The sequence below is a fragment of the Mastigoproctus giganteus genome, chromosome 3 (genome assembly GCF_048544385.1).
Source record: "Mastigoproctus giganteus isolate SK-2022 chromosome 3, ASM4854438v1, whole genome shotgun sequence".
Taxonomy (NCBI): domain Eukaryota; kingdom Metazoa; phylum Arthropoda; class Arachnida; order Uropygi; family Thelyphonidae; genus Mastigoproctus; species Mastigoproctus giganteus.
Genome location: NC_143577.1, coordinates 184,779,397 through 184,797,901, shown reverse-complemented (window position 1 = coordinate 184,797,901; position 18,505 = coordinate 184,779,397). Strand labels below are relative to the sequence as shown.

At 37.3% G+C, this 18,505-nt stretch overlaps 1 protein-coding gene across 1 annotated transcript in view; it reads right to left on the bottom strand.

The window, feature by feature from the left end:
• Positions 1-18,505, bottom strand: part of LOC150088463 (serine/threonine-protein kinase Genghis Khan-like) — a 905,682-nt gene that overhangs the window by 562,303 nt on the left and 324,874 nt on the right. Inside the window, exon 14 of the mRNA XM_090370169.1 lies at positions 5,232-5,338. Coding sequence (XP_090226295.1) covers positions 5,232-5,338 — 107 coding nt within the window. The remainder of the gene's footprint in view (positions 1-5,231; positions 5,339-18,505) is intronic.

The following is an 18,505-nucleotide window of genomic DNA, read 5'->3' as shown; positions in this document are numbered from 1 at the left end:
CTTGAGATCGATGGATCAACTGTTGATGACCCTGCTCGGGTAGCTAACAAACTAAATGAATATTTTGCATCGACATTCACACATGAGGAGTTATTCAGCGAGGGGAATGCCAGAGGTGTATTCAACTCTAGCAGTAAGCTAGAGAATCTTGTAATAACTGAGAGCAAAGTGGAGGAGAAATTGTTGAAGATAAACACAAGAAAGGCACCTGGGGTGGATGGGATCTATCCAGTTATATTAAAGGAGGCAGCAAAGGAGGTAAGCAAACCCTTAGCCATAATTATGAGAGCTTCCTTGGACTCAGGGGAGGTACCCATTGACTGGAGATGTGCAAATGTGACCCCAATTCACAAAGGGGGATCAAAGGCTGACACAAGTAATTATAGACCTGTGAGTTTAACTTCTGTTCCCGGAAAATTAATGGAGGCACTGGTGAAAGAAGCACTGCAGGATCATCTAGACAAGACTTCAGTTATAGCTAGGACACAGCATGGTTTTGTTAAGGGGAAGTCTTGCCTGACCAATTTGATTGGATACTATGATGCAGTCACAAAAGAACTGGATGCAGGGAATAACTTTGATATTATATACTTGGATCTTAGAAAGGCTTTTGATACTGTTGCACATGGAAGACTGCTGCACAAATTGGAGCAGTGTGGCATTGGAGGCAAGTTGCTGCTATGGATAAAGGGGTGGTTGAGGGGGAGAAGACAGAGAGTGGTAATCAATGGACACTGCTCATCGTGGACTAATGTTATTAGTGGAGTCCCTCAGGGTTCAGTATTGGGGCCTTTATTGTTTTCTGTATTTATAAATGATATTGATGATGGTATATCAGGCTTAATGTCCAAGTTTGCAGACGATACGAAGGTTGGCAGGGTTGTCAAGGACACTACTGACACTATGCTGCTGCAACAGGATTTGGAAAGGTTGAGCAGATGGGCTTCGAGGTGGCAAATGAAGTTTAACATTGACAAATGTAAAGTACTACATATGGGAAACAGCAACCCCAGAGCAACGTATCAACTCTGTGGTACTACACTGACAGTGGTAGAGAATGAAAGCGACCTGGGGGTGGTGGTGCAGGCAGATATGAAGTTCTCTGAGCAGTGCAGACGAGCTGCAGGAGTAGCTCATGGTGTATTGTCAATGATATATAGGAATTTTTCTAGCAGGGATAAGGAGGTGATTATTCCCTTGTATAAGGCAATGGTCAGGCCACACCTAGAGTACTGTATACAGGCCTGGAGGCCTCATTTCAGGAAGGATGTAGAGCTGCTGGAACGAGTACAGAGAAGGGCAACTAGATTGGTGAATGGGACAAAGGGGTTCTCTTACGAAGAAAGGCTTAAGTTTTGCAAATTACAGTGTCTGGAAACTAGGCACCAGCGGGGTGATCTGATAGAGGTGTACAAAGCCTTGAATGGTTTGAGTATGCTCAATGCTGATGGGATTCTTCCTCTAGCTCAGAAAAATCACCTGAGAGGGCATAAATTCAAATTGAGGAAAGACAGATGTAGGATAGATGTGCGGAAATTTGCCTTTAGCCAGCGGGTGGTTGGTGGGTGGAACAGACTTCCATCCCTTGTCGTGGAAGTTGATAGCCTAAATAAGTTTAAGGCTCAGCTGGACAGGTATTTCGAACGAACAGAGGGGTGAAGTGGAAGTGGTTATTTTTATTTATTTATGTTACTTTTTTTTTTTTTTTTTTTTTTTTTTTGGCTGATGCTGCATAAGCTTGCTTTCTTGCATCAAATGCCTCTACTAATGCTAATACTGTCTATATACACAGTCATATTATGAAAGTACGTATAATACATACATACATAGACAAAATTTTAGACTAGTTTTTCTTATATATTTCATACTTTGGAATGGAACCCCTTTATTACTATGGGAGCCATAACTCAGTATTTGCGTTTCCGGTATTCGCGGCATTTCTCAGGAACGTAACCCCCGCGAATAGTGGGGGGTTTACTGTACTTGATATAAATATTGAAGAGGAGGGGGTGAGTAAAACAACAGTGCTGCTGAGGGTGGGGGCAAAAACAGCCAGGTCAAATAATGCACAGAAATGCTGCATCAGAGAAAAAAAAATGAAAGCTCTTTGTTTCACTTACCTTGAAAGGAAATTTACTCCACTGATCAACAACATACTACCCAAAGATGAACTTTATGATATCTAATTTTACATTTGCTTCCCACAATTTATATTTTTTGCTTCCTTGTTCTATTTTCACATGTCAGTGTGACTATACCTCCCTCATTCAATCTGCTCATTCCTTTAAAATGTTCAAACCAGACTGCACATTATACATTTATCCCTACAGGTAGAGCAAAATTTGTCCATTTTGGATGAGTGGATGAATTCTGTACTGTAGAGATTGAAAAATTGATGTATTTGGTTCTAAGATCAGAAGTCATTATTTTGTATTTAATTAATGCTAAAATTTTTGCACTAAAGAAGAGTTACCCTGCCAGACAAATCATCACTGATATAACATGCATTGTGACTCACTATTATCCATGCATGTTGTTTCATATCTGTGTTGTCTCAGTCACGATCAGTTCTATCCCAACGTCTGTTACTATCTGAACATTGGTTCAGAAAGTAAAATAACAACAGAGAATTTTCCATGTTGTTTTGTATTGCATATAAATGAGTAATTAAAGATAATTTCAGTCAAAATTGCAGTGAAACACAAGCAGATCACTCAACCTGATGAACTGGCATTAATATTAGTATAATGGACAGAATGATCTCCCAGTTTCCATTGGGATATCATTCTGCACATTATATTTTCCATTTTTATAATTCATAATCCATTTTTATCCGATGTCCAAAAGCAAATTCTCTAACAAAGTGAGAGAAGTTTCATGTTGCTCTTTGAATAGTAGAAAATTAAGGTTATTTTCAGAAATAATATAAAATAAAGCTTCTTGTAATTTACTGTTGTTCATTCAGATATAAATGCCTGTGTAGAAGAACCATCTTTGAAGGAAAATAAAAATATTTTTTTTCCATGTAATAAAAATTCATTATTTCTATCAAATATAGTTGATATACCACGCTATCATTAAAAAAAAAGTTTATATTTATACTTAACTGCTTCTTATATGTAGTCTGTATGCTAAATCCAATGGTTTCATTGGTTTCTCTTGAGGTCAATATTTTGGTTTAATTTTTTTTTTTTATGTTTCTGATAAAAGTACAGTAATAAAAAATTAATATTTTATTAATAAACAATTTATGTGCTAGTCCACTCATGATTCTAAAGAAACAAGGTTAACCCCTCCATTTCGGGAGAGGTTCAAGCTCCCATGGGATTCAAGTGGAGGTAACCTGACCTTTTTTCACCATTAGGGCATATTATTGAACAAGAAAATAAAAATACAGTCATAAAAAAAATTATTTTTTTATGAATATTTCTAAATATGACTGATTCTAAAGAAAAAAGGTTAGGTTACCCCCTCCACTTCAGGAGGGGTTCAAGCTCCCATGGGATTCAAGTCGAGGTAACCTGACCTTTTTTCACCGTTACAGTAAATGTTAGGGTATGTGCGATTAGGACAAGTTACCATTAGTGCTGCTACAGTGATACTAAACCAATGTTATCGTGTGTTGTGTTCGCGCACCAATCAGCACGTCATTTGCCACGCCTACCTGTCAATCAGTATATCATTCTCGACTTTGCTCCAGACCGATAACACCTACCGTCTGTTTACCGAGTGAGCAGAGCTAAAGTGCCATATCGGCAAACCAATTTTCTGCGTAAGTTATTCAACGTTTCTCGTTGTTCTCATGCAGGCTTTCTTTACCCAAGCCATCCTTCCTTTTACTCAAACTACACACAAGGGGGTATAAACTGAAACTGAGGAAGGATAGTTGTAGGTTAGATGTGTGGAAATGGAAATTTTCCTTCGGGTAGAAGGTGGTTGAGTGTCAGAACAAACTCCCATATGGTGTCGTAGAGTAGTTAATTTGAATAAATTCAAGGAAGAACTAGATAAACTGTTAAAGAGGATGAACAGGTGAAATGGGAAGTGTTGATTTTTTTTTTTTTTTTTTTTTTTTGGCTGATTCTGTACCATTTTCTCCTAACAGCATCATCATCACCATAAAAAATGTTTTGCAGAATTCCTGGTTTATCGTTGGACCACACAGGGAAAATATATAATGAGCAATAAAAAATACAATAAGCATGGTTTTCACATTTTTTTTAAGACTGCCTTGCTTTTTGAACCTTAAAAACAGTCTTCCACAGAGACTATGTTTCCAGGTCTTAGCCATACACACAACTTGTCACCAGTAATGTTGGATTTTTTTCTTTTTTAGGAGCATTTTAGGAGCTTCGGGGATATGCGGTGGTCATTCCCTGACCTTTCCACATCCTCTGTATTTGGTGGCTCACGGGCTCGAACCCTGGTCTAATCAAGAAGCGTGTGCTATGCACTGCTGCTCAGACCCACTTAGCTACGGAGGTGCCAGTAATGTTGGAAGAAACAGAGTATGGGTCAGCAGCAGCACACTAATGATAGTCAAGTCATGCAGGAACTAGCTGCTCTATGTGATCATGAGTGCCAATGTGAAGTACAAACTTGGCTGAAGTGTGTCGCATTCCCAAATCCTGTGTTAAAATTGACTGCACTGTCCCATAGTCCAAAAGTGCAGCACCAGTGGTTATAATCACCATTCCTCCCTACACCAGGTGGAAAAGGCCCAGGTTTGAATCTTGTCTATAATGCAAAAAACTTTTGTTTGTCTATGAAATTTTTATATTCTTTTTTTCACTCCATGACTGAGTTAGTTGGTCTGAGGTGTGGATAGCAAAGATATTTTCCCTGGAAGCTTGGGTTTCTTATCAAGCAAAAAGAAGCAAATCAACCAGAAAACAAACACAATAAATTTTGTTTTTTCTCTGGTCGATAAGCAGATGAGTTAGTTCTCGGAGAGTCCTAATATGTCAGATTTTTTTTTTTACCTGTCTCGTAAGCATCTTCTAACATCAAAAACTAACTGATGCTGCATAAGCTTGCTTTCTTGCATTATTTGCCTCTAATAATACCAATAATACTTATAACCAAATCCAAATACCAAATTTTCTGCACTTAGATTTATGCTGAATATTAAATATTAGAATTTAATGTTAATAAGCAAGTTTAATAACTAAAAGTTATTTTATTTATGACATTAAATGTTGAAAAATTTTTTTTCAATTCATCAGACTTACTTATCACTAACTTCAGCATATTCTGACATTGCCAACTTCCTTTGGGTAAGAGCATCTTTTAATTCCTTTGACTGAAGTTTTAGTTTTTCTTGAGCTTCCAATAAATCCTATTAAATATGACAAACCTTTTGTTAAACAAAAGAGAACACGAACAAAAAACGGTAAAATTAATATTAAAATATACAATAAAAAATAAATGACAATTTAAATATTGAAAACATGAGAGAAAAATCCTTGATGATTACTAAAGAGGTATTTTTAAAAGATACTTCTACACTCCTCTGTTTACTGCCATTTCTGAGGTGTCATTTTAATTTTTAACTAATGCATTAAAGCAATGCTTAACAAATTTCCTGTGACTGAGAATCACATAACTCAATTAATAATCCTTTATTTAGGGTTTATAACTGTAACAAATGGCTGTGGGGAGGAGAACATATCAAATACCTCTGCAGAATTTAATACAGCAGGCCCTCATTACTTTGATTTTACTGTATAACATGGTTTGCTTTACGTTAATTAGCTATAATGCTGTTCTTATATTATAACCTGTATCTCACTATAACGCTATTTTACTAGCATACAGATTGAATTTTTGGCAAACCCTGATTCAGTCCAGTCTGTTTTTAAGTCTTTTTTTTTGGCAAAAGGAGAAAATAGCCACCGTGAAATTAACTAATTATTTTTAATAATGTAAATAGCAATAAAAGCTTAATAGACGGTACTCACCTCAATTGATCTGCTTAGTTACATGGAGTTATAGTGGAAATGAAGCTTAAAATAAGTTAAATTGAATAAATATGGAATTATTAAAACCTGTAATTAAAATTTGCTCAAGGAAGTAGAAGTGCACTACCTCGTAACTGGTTGTCATTTGAAAAAATATTAATATGAAACAAGTGAAGCCAATAGTCACAATGAGCAACTTTCGCGTTAAACGTTGCTGGTTGGCAATGATAGGAGAAAAAGAAATTGTGTATTTAAAGAATTCTTATGTTCCCATAATGCATTTCAAGACATGGGAATATAAGAATTCTTTTTCTCCTATCATTGCCAACCGAAGACATTCAACACAAAAGTCGCTCGTTGCGACTATTGGCTTCACTTTTTTCATATTAATATTTTTTTTCAAATGACAACTGGGGACAAGGTAGTGCACTTCTACTTCCTTGAGCAAATTTTAATTACAGGTTTTAATAATTCCGTATTTATTAAATTTAACTTATTAAAACCTGTAATTAAGCTTCAATTTAAACTTCATTTCCACTACAACTCCATATAGCTAAGCAGATCAATTGAGGTGAATACCGTCTATTAAGCTCTTATTGCTATTAATATATTATTAAGTCAATTATACAACAGTACATTAAGAAGCTCTATAAGTCATCTAGGTGTCTAATTATTTTTATAATTGCTACTCTATGTACAAAATTGAAACTTTCAATATGCTCTATTTTCTTGGTGTGGATTTGATGTTATCACAAAGTTTCTAGGGAAAAATTCTTTTTAAGTACACAAGCTGAAAAAATTTACCATCCAGTGTCATATGCTGTTATGAAGTCTGCATTTCCTGTTCTGACCTGTAATAGAAAGATATACCCTATTGAAAAACAGATTTACTCCCTATCTCTTCTTTTATTTTACTGTGAGAACTATAACTTGTGAAAAGGTTTTCCACACAATCAACGCCATGAATACTAAATGCGGTGCTGTTTCTTGTAATCTCTTATCTTCTGAACTCCTCTGACCATGTGGTCATCCTGAAATACAGAAAATTTGTTTGTTTTACTGTCCAAATGTACTCCATTCTGTCTTCTAAGCTGCATTGCCTTGAGATTATCCCCTTTGGGAATATTGGCAAATACATCTGTTAGAAGCAGTTTACATTCCCACACCATAACGAATTACTTTTGGTAACATAAAGGGTAACTTCCCTGTTTGATTTTACTGTATAGGACTTCTCAGGATAAAACACCTATTGTTACTGTCTTCACGCCACTTGACATTATGTCCAGATGGAATATTGACAAGTACTTTCCAAGTACTAGAATCGAACTTTTCAAATAAATAAAACACTTGTCACTGTCTTCAGCTCACTTGCCAGAGAAATTCTAGTCATCATTCAGCGCATACAGTGTTAGACATAAGGACAGTTTATTGTACTCGAACTTCATATCACAATCAGTGCAATGCAGTTACATTTTCAGAGAAAGAGTTATGGCGGATAAGAATGAAAAAGCAACATCTGGATGCAGTACAAAGACTGGAAAGGTAAGAAAAACATTGAGTTTGAAAATTAAATTAGATGTTTTGAAGAGAATCGATTCCGGTCAACGACAAAGTGAATGTGTGCAATAATTTAGGACTGGCAGGTTCAACTGTAAGAACAATTATAAAAAATAAAAAATCAATTTTAGCAGCTGGAAAAACAGCTGTTCCCCTGCAGGCAACTAAATTGACTAGTTTGAATATTATCTTCAATAAAAATAATTTTATTGAAGATAATATTCAAATGCAGAATTTCGTTAAGTTCAATTATTCTATAAGAAAAAGCGAAGAGCCTATATGAAGATTTGAAGAAAGCTCACCCTGAAAAAAAATGTGGAACCATTTATTGCTAGTAAGGGCTGGTTTGATAGATTTAAAAAGCACTATAACCTACACAATGTAGCAATACAGGGAGAAGCCACAAGTGCAGATCAAGAAGGAGCCAAAATTTTCAAAAAAGAACTTGTTAAAATTATTGAAGAGGGGTTTATACTGCTCAGCAAGTTTTTAACATAGATTAGTATTAGTAGAGGCATATGATGCAAGAAAGCAAGCTTATGCAGCGTCAGAAAAAAAAAAAAAAAACCACTCCCATTTCGCCCCTCCATTCGTTCAAAATACCTGTCTAGCTAAGCCTTAAATTTATTTAGGCTATCAACTTCCACAACAAGGGATGGAAGTCTGTTCCACCAACCAACCAACTAAAGGCAAATTTCCGCACATCTATCCTACATCTGTCTTTCCTCAATTTGAATTTATGCCCTCTCAGGTGATTATTCTGAGCAAGAGGAAGAATCTCATCAGCATTGAGCATGCTCAAACCATTCAAGGCTTTATACACCTCTATCAGATCACCTCGCCAGTGCCTAGTCTCCAGACACTGTAATTTGCAAAACTTAAGCCTTTCTTTGTAAGAGCAACCCTTTGTTCCATTCACTAATCTTGTTGCCCTTCTCTGTATTGTTCCACCAGCTCTACATCCTTCTTGAAATGAGGCCTCCAGACATGTATACAGTACTCAAGGTGTGGCCTGAACATTGCCTTATACAAGAGAATAATCACCTCCTTATCCCTGCTAGAAAAATTCCTGTATATCATTGACAAGACACCATGAACTCAACCTTTCCAGATCCTGTTGCAGCAGCATAGCATTAGTAGTGTCCTTAACAACCCTGCCAACCTTTGTATTGTCTGCAAACTTGGACATTAAGCTTGATATATACCATCATCAATATCATTTATAAATACAGAAAACAACAATGGACGCAACACTGAACCTTGAGGGACTCCACTAATAGCATTAGTCCATGATGAGCAGTGTCCATTGATTACCACTCTCTGTCTTCTCAGATGAAACAGGTCTTTTTTGGAAACGAATGCCTAAAAGAAGTTTCACATTGAAAGAAGAAAAAAACATGCCAGGCTTCAAAGTGGAGAAGGATCGGTTAACTTTGTTGTTGGGTGGTAATGCTGTGTGAGATTTTAAATTAAAACTCCTTTTAGTTTACCATTCTGAAAATCCAAGGGCTCTTAAAGGTTTAGCTAAATCAAACCTACCTGTAATCTGGAAGGCTGCTTTTCATTGATTGGTATGCTGAGTTCTTCTGTCCCGCAGTGGAAATATATTGGGCAAAAAATAACCTTGGTTACAAAGCAATTTTGATCATGGAAACATGCCAGGACACAAACAAGCAAAGAGAGCTTAGAAGACTTGAACAATCACATAAAAGTTTTTTGCATGCCTCAAAACACTACATCTCTGATCCAACCAATGGAACAAGGTGTAATTGCAACATTTAAAGCATACTACTTAAGGAACACTTTCCAAGCTATTAAGGCCATCAACACTGAAAATGTACCTAGCTTAAAGAAGTTTTGGAAATCCTATAACATTAAACCACCATCTACAACATTTCAAGTGCCTGGAATAAAGTGACTCAGAAAACCATGAATGGAGTGTGGAGGAAAGTTTGGAAGAATTGCATAAAGCATTCTCAGGAACCTGATGATTCTGCTGAAAATGTTAAAGCGCAAATTGTTGAGCTCGGAAAAGAAGTAGGATTAGACGAAATTGACGACGACAACGACGTACAAGAGATGATCGACAACAACAGGGATGGCCTCTCTAAGGAAGAACTAATGGAAATGATAAAAGAACAAAAGCTTGCTATTGAGGGAAATGATGATCAAGATACTACAGATGAAGAACCAATGAAGTTGCTGACTGCAAAAGGACTTAGTAAAGCTTTTGAACACTTTGAAGAAAAAATGTGCGATTATTTCCAGGAGAATGACCCTGACATGGAACGACGTGCCAAAAATTCGAAGAAAGAAACGAATCCCTACATGATGTTGTACAACGAGAGGAAGAGAGCGAAAGCACAACCCAAAATCGACACATTTTTCAGTCCGAAGATACAAAAACTTGAGACTGAATGAACTGCAGCCGAGAGCACATTAATAAATTCATGATTTTAGTTAGTTAATTACCACATAATTATATACGTATGTAATGCAGAATATTTTATATGTACAAAAATTTGAATATTAAATATTTTTAACCGACATTTTTGCATATTTTCACTACCATTTATGATCAGGAAACATCCTATGGAATAGACCACAACTCACAAATATATATGTTACCTTATGGGAATACAGTGCTCACTTAGCGCTGATTCACTTAGCGCTCTGTTTTTCAGTAACGAATTATCAGCGTTAAGCAGGGGTCACCTGTACTTACCTTCATAGTTCTGTGTAGTCTCCTGGAAAGTAATAGGTAGACTGAATGAACTGCAGGTCATTTCCTCATTGAAAATACATTTCTATAAAGCATTGGATTGCAGATTAAGTTTCTGAATTGGTTGTCATATACCAATTCTGTGCACCAAATTAACTCAATATAATGCACTCAAGTTGTACAATAACATTTCTCACTCTTAAACAAAGGCTGTCCAGGCACCAAATAATGAATAAGGTAAGCCAGTGTTAAGATGTGAGAGAGATGTTTTATCCCTGGTAGTCAGGCTCTTATCAGCAGAAGTATTTGATGCAGCAGGAGTTGCAGAGTCATATCATTTGATTGCACACACAATAGAAAAGTGTGTCTCTCAGAGAAGTGGCTCACTTTCTTCGGTCTTGTTGTTCACTGACAATGAAGGTGATATTTGCCAACTGATTCAACACTAGCCTACTGGCATAAAGTTGTGGATTCATTACCATGGATAGATTAGCATTAGTAGAGGCATTTGATGCAAGAAAGCAAATTTATGCAGCATCAGCCAAAAAAAAATAAATAAATAAAATAAATAAACAAATAAAAAATAACCACTTCCACTTCACCCCTCTGTTCGTTCTAAATACCTGTCCAGCTGAGCCTTAAACTTATTTAGGCTATCAACTTCCACGACAAGGGATGTAAGTCTGTTCCACCAACCAACCACCCGCTGGCTAAAGGCAAATTTCCTCACGTCTATCCTACATCTGTCTTTCCTCAATCTGAATTTATGCCCTCTCAGGTGATTACTCTGAGCAAGAGGAAGAATCCCATCAGCATTGAGCATGCTCAAACCATTCAAGGCGTTATACACCTCTATCAGATCACCTCGCTGGTGCCTAGTCTCCAGACACTGTAATTTGCAAAACTTAAGCCTTTCTTCGTAAGAGCACCTATTTGTTCCTTTCACCAATCTTGTTGCCCTTCTCTGTACTCGTTCCACCATCTCTACATCCTTCTTGAAATGAGGCCTCCAGACCTGTATACAGTACTCAAGGTGTGGCCTGAACATTGCCTTATACAAGGGAATAATCACCTCCTTATCCCTGCTAGAAAAATTCCTATATATCATCGACAATACACCATGAGCTACTCTTGCAGCCCGTCTGCACTGCTCAGAGAACTTCATATCTGCCTGCACAACCACCCCCGGGTCCCTTTCATTCTCTACCACTGTCAGTGTAGTACCACAGAATTGATACGTTGCTCTGGGGTTGCTGTTTCCCATATGTAGTACTTTATATTTGACAATGTTAAACTTCATTTACCACCTCTCAGCCCATCTGCTCAACCTTTCCAGATCCTGTGGCAGTAGCATAGTGTCAGTAGTGTCCTTGACAACCCTGCCAACCTTCGTATCATCCGCAAACTTGGACATTAAGCTTGATATACCATCATCAATATCATTTATAAATACAGAAAACAATAATGGACCCAATACTGAACCCTGAGGGACTCCACTAATAACATTAGTCAACGATGAGCAGTGTCCATTGATTACCACTCTCTGTCTTCTCCCCCTCAACCACCCCTTTATCCATAGCAGCAATTTGCCTCCAATGCCACACTGCTCCAATTTGTGCAGCAGTCTTCCATGTGCAACAGTATCAAAAGCCTTTCTAAGAGCCAAGTATATAATGTCAAAGTTATTCCCTGCATCCAGTTCTTTTGTGACTGCATCATAGTATCCAATCAAATTGGTCAGGCAAGACTTCCCCTTAACAAAACCATGCTGTGTCTGAGCTATAACTGAAGTCTTGTCTAGATGATCCTGCAGTGCTTCTTTAACCAGTGCCTCCATTAATTTTTCTGGAACAGAAGTTAAACTCACAGGTGTATCATTACTTGTGTCAGCCTTTGATCCACCTTTGTGAATTGGGGTCACATTTGTACATCTCCAGTTTATGGGTACCTCCCCTGAGTCCAAGGAAGCTCTCATAATTATGGCTAATGGTTTGCTTACTTCCTTTGCTGCCTCCTTTAATATAACTGGATAGATCCCATCCACCCCGGGTGCCTTTCTTGTATTTATCTTCAACAATTTCTCCTCCACTTTACTCTCAGTTATTACAAGATTCTCTAGCTTACTGCCAGAGTTGAATACACCTCTGGCATTTCCCTTGCTGAATAACTCCTCATGTGTGAATGTCGATGCAAAATATCCATTTAGTTTGTTAGCTACCTGAGCACGATCATCATCAGTTAACCCATCGATATCAAGTGGATCAATCTGATTCATCCCCTTCCTTCTAGAGTTTACATAAGTAAAGAACTCTTTGCTGTTTTTCTTTGCATCCCTTGCCAAAGATTTCTCTTAATCTGCCTTCACCTGCCTAACCTCCTTTGTAACTTGGTTACAGATCAACTTGTATCTATCATAGGCTTCTGTGTCACGTGTTAATTTGTATGTATCCCATGCATTTTTCTTCTCTGCCATATGTCTCATTAGTTCATCTGACATCCACTTAGGCCTAAACCTTGAACAATATTTCTTAGTTGGTATGTAAAGCCTAGTAGCTTCCAAGATAAGTTCTTTGAATGCTTCCTATTTTGAATTTGCTGTTGGTAACATCATCAGTTGGTCCCACTGTATAGAATTTAAATACTGTCTCAGTCCATCGTAGTCGCCTTTAAGAAAGCAATAACCCTTCCCTTTACCCCTAATGGTAGTTACCTCTTTGAGTAAATCCCACTTCAGCACACTGTGATCACTGCCACCTAGTGGTTCATTTATCTGCAGATTCGTAATGCATGAAGAATCACTACTGATAATCAAATCAAGAGTATTACTCCCCTCTAATTGCCTCCCGAACATGCTGATGTAGAAAACAATCATCCAATAAATCCACAAAAGCGTTGCTAGTGTGTGAGTGACCAGCCCCAAATTCCAGTGAATATCTGGGAAATTAAAATCCCCCATTATAAGACTCTCTGATTTACTGGCCCAGCCTATAGCACACTCCTACTCTCAATTCTGATCTCCCAATGCTTATGTCATACCAAACTGACTCGACACTGCTCTGTCCAGCTATGTCGACTGGCTTCACTTCCTTGGATTTTATGTATTTCTTAACTAATAGCATAACCCCTCCTCCCTTCCTATCCTGTCTATCCCTTTTGTAGACATTGTACTCCCCAAATTCCAGTTCTGCATTCCTTATATCTGTGTGACACAACGTCTCTGAAATCCCCACAATATCTGCTTTTGATGTTTTGAGCAATACCTCAAATTCATCGAATTTATTTACCAAACTCCCAGCATTGGTGTACATGCAAGTATACATGCACCTGTTCTTTTTCTTAGCTACCCTAACACAACCCATGTGTTTACTTGTACCCCAATGATTCCCAGCAGTCTCTGAAATATCCTGCATCTTATTTTCCAGGCTGCGGCTCATTCCAATAGAAGCAGTGCAAGAATCACTTTCACCTCTGCCAGTGGCTACTGTTAATCTATTAGCCCTTGTATCCCCCAAATCTAGCAGTTTTCCGACCCACCTAACACTGCCTCGATATCAGCAAACATTCTTGCACCCTTTCTATTTAAGTGTATCCCATCCCTGTAGAAGCAGTCTCTCCTGTTAACAAGTACAGACCAGGCTGAAAAAAATTCTATCCCCTGAGCCTTGCACAATCTTTCCAGGGCCAAATTGATCGACAGGGCTCTCATCATATACTCCCTCCTATTGTGTCTGGTCAGAATTGCAGACATTTTCAATTTCAACCCTAATTCACGGCTTTTTTTCAATAGTGACCTGTACTTGTTAAGTAATTCCGCCGGTCTCCTACTCTTAATATCATTAGTGCCAACGTGTACAACTATATCACCTTTTGTGCCCTTAAAAGATGATATCCGCTCTACAACGTCATCAATCTTTGCCCCTCGCAGACATATCCTGGTCCTGTTCCACCTATCCTTTTTACAAAGCATGTTTCCCTGACAATAGTGTCACCAACAACTACTAGTTCCTTTGGGACCAGCGCATTCTGCCTTGGGGGCTAACGCCGTGTTGCGTGATGACCAAGTGCAAGCTCTGGCACTGGTGCGGGCAGCTGAGAGCTTGATGGGCCCCTCATTGTTAATCCTTCGAGGGCATCCACCCTTTCCTTCAAGCTCTCATATAGGCGCATAATAACGCTGAGTTGTCGCCTGATTTCCTTGCACTCCTTGCATCGCGCACACACAAAGACATCCCCCATGGCAGTATCATGTCCCGTACCTGACTGCTCCACAAACATCAAGCAAATAGTGCATTTTAAAAGGCTGTGATTCAGACGGCAACTGCACCCCCTCAGTTCTCCCCTGAGCCACAGCACTTCCATTAGCTTGAGCCTTTTGCTTTGCTGCTTTGGTCTGAGTCATGATTTCGATTTAATTTCAATAAAATTTAAATTTCAGTACAAAATTAAAACCCTAAACTTGTATCCCAACAGAGATATAATGCTATATTTATGTTTCAGTATCGAGTGTTAACCTCGAAATCCCTTTATATAACTTCCGTATCAAGTTAAGTATTAATTATTTATTTTTTACTAATTATGTATGTTACGTAATCCAAGTCGTTATATGTATAGTTAAAAGTACAATTTAATTGACAATGAAGTTCAACAAGATTAATTATCTGATTAATTGACAATATTATGTACTATACTATACTATATTAAACTTATGCTATCTATTATCGCATAACAATGGCGGCAAATTACGAACGGTAAACACGTGGATTTGATACCCTTTCCGATACTAAGTAATACCTACAAAATCTCTATCTATGTTACTTTAAACTAAGTATCGTAAATAGGAATATAAAGCTACTCTAGAAAATAAAATATGCCAATTTAAGCTAATAAAACAGAAAATAAATCAGAAAAAACTTCTCTGTTCCAGGAGCGGCAAAAAGCTACGTCCGCACAGGCTACCCTCATTCTCTTTCTTGATTTTGTCAGCTATATAAAATGCTCCTACATTAAGTAAAAGAAAACAACAGGAAAGTGTATTCAGTTTCAGAAATTATTTCTATAGTTGGCTCAGGAATATTTCATAGCTAATGCAGTAGTTACAACACTGGCTGCTTTGATTAGTTCATCATCTGAGAATAATAAAGGAAGTATGCATTTAGGAATGCACACTTTCTCTATTTAGGAATGTACTTTCAACAAATTCTGAAATTTGGAGGTTCAGTTAATACACAGAAGAGTGTCTCAGTCAGGGAATAGTTCCCACCCCCCTACCACCACCATTTTTGAGACTATGAACTCAAATCAATTTTTTTTTTGTTCATATAAGCAAGTGGGCTATTATTTGTAAGTATTACTTCTGATTTTATTTAACACGAGTTATCAAACATAATAACTAAGGCTATTTCAAGTGCATTGGGTAATTCTATGCCAACCTAATAAATTTTCCATATAAATGTGTGAAGAAAGGTACATACATGCTTCTAAAATAAAATAAAATGGTTAGTCAATAGTTTAACAATAAAACTGATTTTATATTAGTCTTATAGGCTCAACATATATATGTATTTGGTGCATGTTGCAGGTGTGTAATTCCAGAATAAATAAAGACATCACTAATATTCAATCAATACAGCACAGTAATTGTAATTATACTAGCAGAGAATAATTACCTCTGTGTTGTTGAATTATGTGCAGTTTGTAATGAAAAAACTTATTCTTTTGTCTTTTATTACCTTATTTACTACAGAAATTAAACTCAGTTGTGTTTACCTTTTTTTCTTATATGTCCACTTATCACTACACAATGAATGTGGGAAAAACAAACCTACAGAGAATTTTAGCAATTTAAACAGGCACTTTCATTTTAATGGTAATCTCAAACTACTCTAGAAACTACTCAAGGCACAAAGTACTCTAGAACCACAAATGGGATACTCACTTATATTACACTTGAATTTCTGTGGACTGTAATTTTCAAGAAATACAAAAAAAAAAAAAAAGAAAAGGTGGCAAGCTGAACTGTGACTGTTGACTACCAGGTGCTAATTCAGAAGAATAGCATCTATTGATATATCTATAAAAACAGGCTGAAGCAGAAAATGAACATCTACATGAAAGGAATGAAGTGAATTTGTAATAGAAGGATCACCTAACTACTGATTTTCCTCTTCTAAATAGGGTCTGGTCTGGGACATTAAGAGAAGTTTACAGGATGCTACCTCATATACAGAAACAATATTCAATGGTACAGCATATTTGTGATTTGCACAGGGTTAACAGTTGTTTTGTAGAAAATTAATATGATTCAGATATCTATGAATTGCAGATGTAATACTATAACATTAGCATCAGCAGTGGCAAATGATGCTAGAAAGCAAGCTTCTACAGAATCAGACAAAAAAAGAACAACACTTCCCATTTCACCAATTCATAACCTCCAACAGTTTACCAAGTTCTCCTTGAATTTATATAAGCTATCAACTTCCACAACAACAGATGGAAGTTTGTTCCAGCAAACCACCCACTAGCTGAGGAAAACTTCTGCACATCTATTCTGAAACTGTCCTTCCTCAATTTGAATTTGTGCCCCCTCATTGTTGTTGTTGTTAGCAGTGGTTAGTTGGTCTGAGCAAGAGAATGAATCTCATCAGCATTGAGCTTGCTCAATCCATTCAATGCCTTAAACTGAATCAGATCACCTCGCAGTTGCCTAATCTCCAGACACTGCAATTCACAGAACTGAAGCCTTTCTTGGTAAGAGCACCCCTCTGTTCTGCTCACCAAGTCATTTTTGTTGTCATTTGTATCTGGTCTTGAGCGCAATGGCTCTATATGTTTCCTCTAATGAAAACATAGTATTATCCATCTTTGCTCCTCTCAGCCCTGGGAGAGTGGATTTCTTCTCCCAGGTTACCAGCCCTACTACGGGAAGGCAGGAGCAGTGCCGCTAGAGTAACCAAGCAGTATAAAAGTTTATATATTAGTTTAAAGGAAAAAGAAAGGTAGTTTTCCTTTCTGAAACTTGTTTACAATTCATAAGACTAAGTTGACTATTATTTAATAGAAAAGTAAGAGAACTTTTACTACTGAACAAAACTATATCTTTGAGAAAACACTCCAGAAATCACTCAGAGAATCGCTTGATCACTATAACACTTTGCACCCAGAGCCATAGCTGACCTATGTGTCTGTTTGAAGACTTTACTCCCTAGGGTGATGTAGTTTTCATCAATTACCAGCTTGCAGTTTCTACTACTCTAAATGTAATTTTCATGGTTTGTAAACAGCAGCAGGACATCACCTGCTGCAGTTTACAAAAATTTACTGTAATCAAATATGCAGTAAAAGATGAAAATAATAGGTGGTTCCCCACCTACTACCACATAACTGTTTATAGCTTTCTGTATATTGTTGTTGGTTAGTCAATCCACAAAGAAGGTAGTAATCAAAAATTTCAATGTCTAAAGCAATGGCTTTGTAACATCAGACTTGTTTGTTAGAGGCTCAATTTAGAAAATTCCAAAACTGCACACCTTTTACCTTTAATATTTAGAGTGGTAAGATTCCAGAATCATTTTTGTATGATAAGAAAAATGGGGAGAATGTTTTATGATGTCCAAAATTTACAATATCATTAAGTATTTTAAACTAAGTATTATTAACATGTAGGTTAGTGCAAAAGCACCATTTTAACGTAGCCATCTACGAAAGCAGTTAAATTAATTAATTAAATTGGCATAATTTTGGTTATATCTCATATTGTGAATGCCTTCACAATGGGTTGCCATGGTATTGTACTACCTCAAATAAAGCCGACCGGGCTAGCCGGGTGGGTAAAGTGCCTGCCTGGCAACCCAAAGGTCGCGGGTTCGATTCCCGCCTCGGGCTTGGATCAAAGTACTGAAAAAACCTTGGAAGGTGCATTATGGCCACAGAAGCCTATGCGCCAACAACTAACAAAAAAAAAAAAAAAAAAAAAAAAAAACCCTCAAATAAATAACACTTCACCAGTGGAGAAGACTACTGTTATTTATTCTCAGTCGATACCACCACCCAGACGGCACCGTTTCAATGCTTGTTGGCTTCTCTTAGGTGGGTGGGTGGGCAGGTACCCTGGTGTTGCAATAGTGACAACAAAGTCATGAAGTATAACTTTGCAATATGAGAGATGCCTGGTGGTGTGCAGTGATATAGACTATAAAATATTTAAGGGCAAAGGCCTCATGCTACGTGGTAGAATGACTAACATGTAGGTTAGTGCAAAAGTATC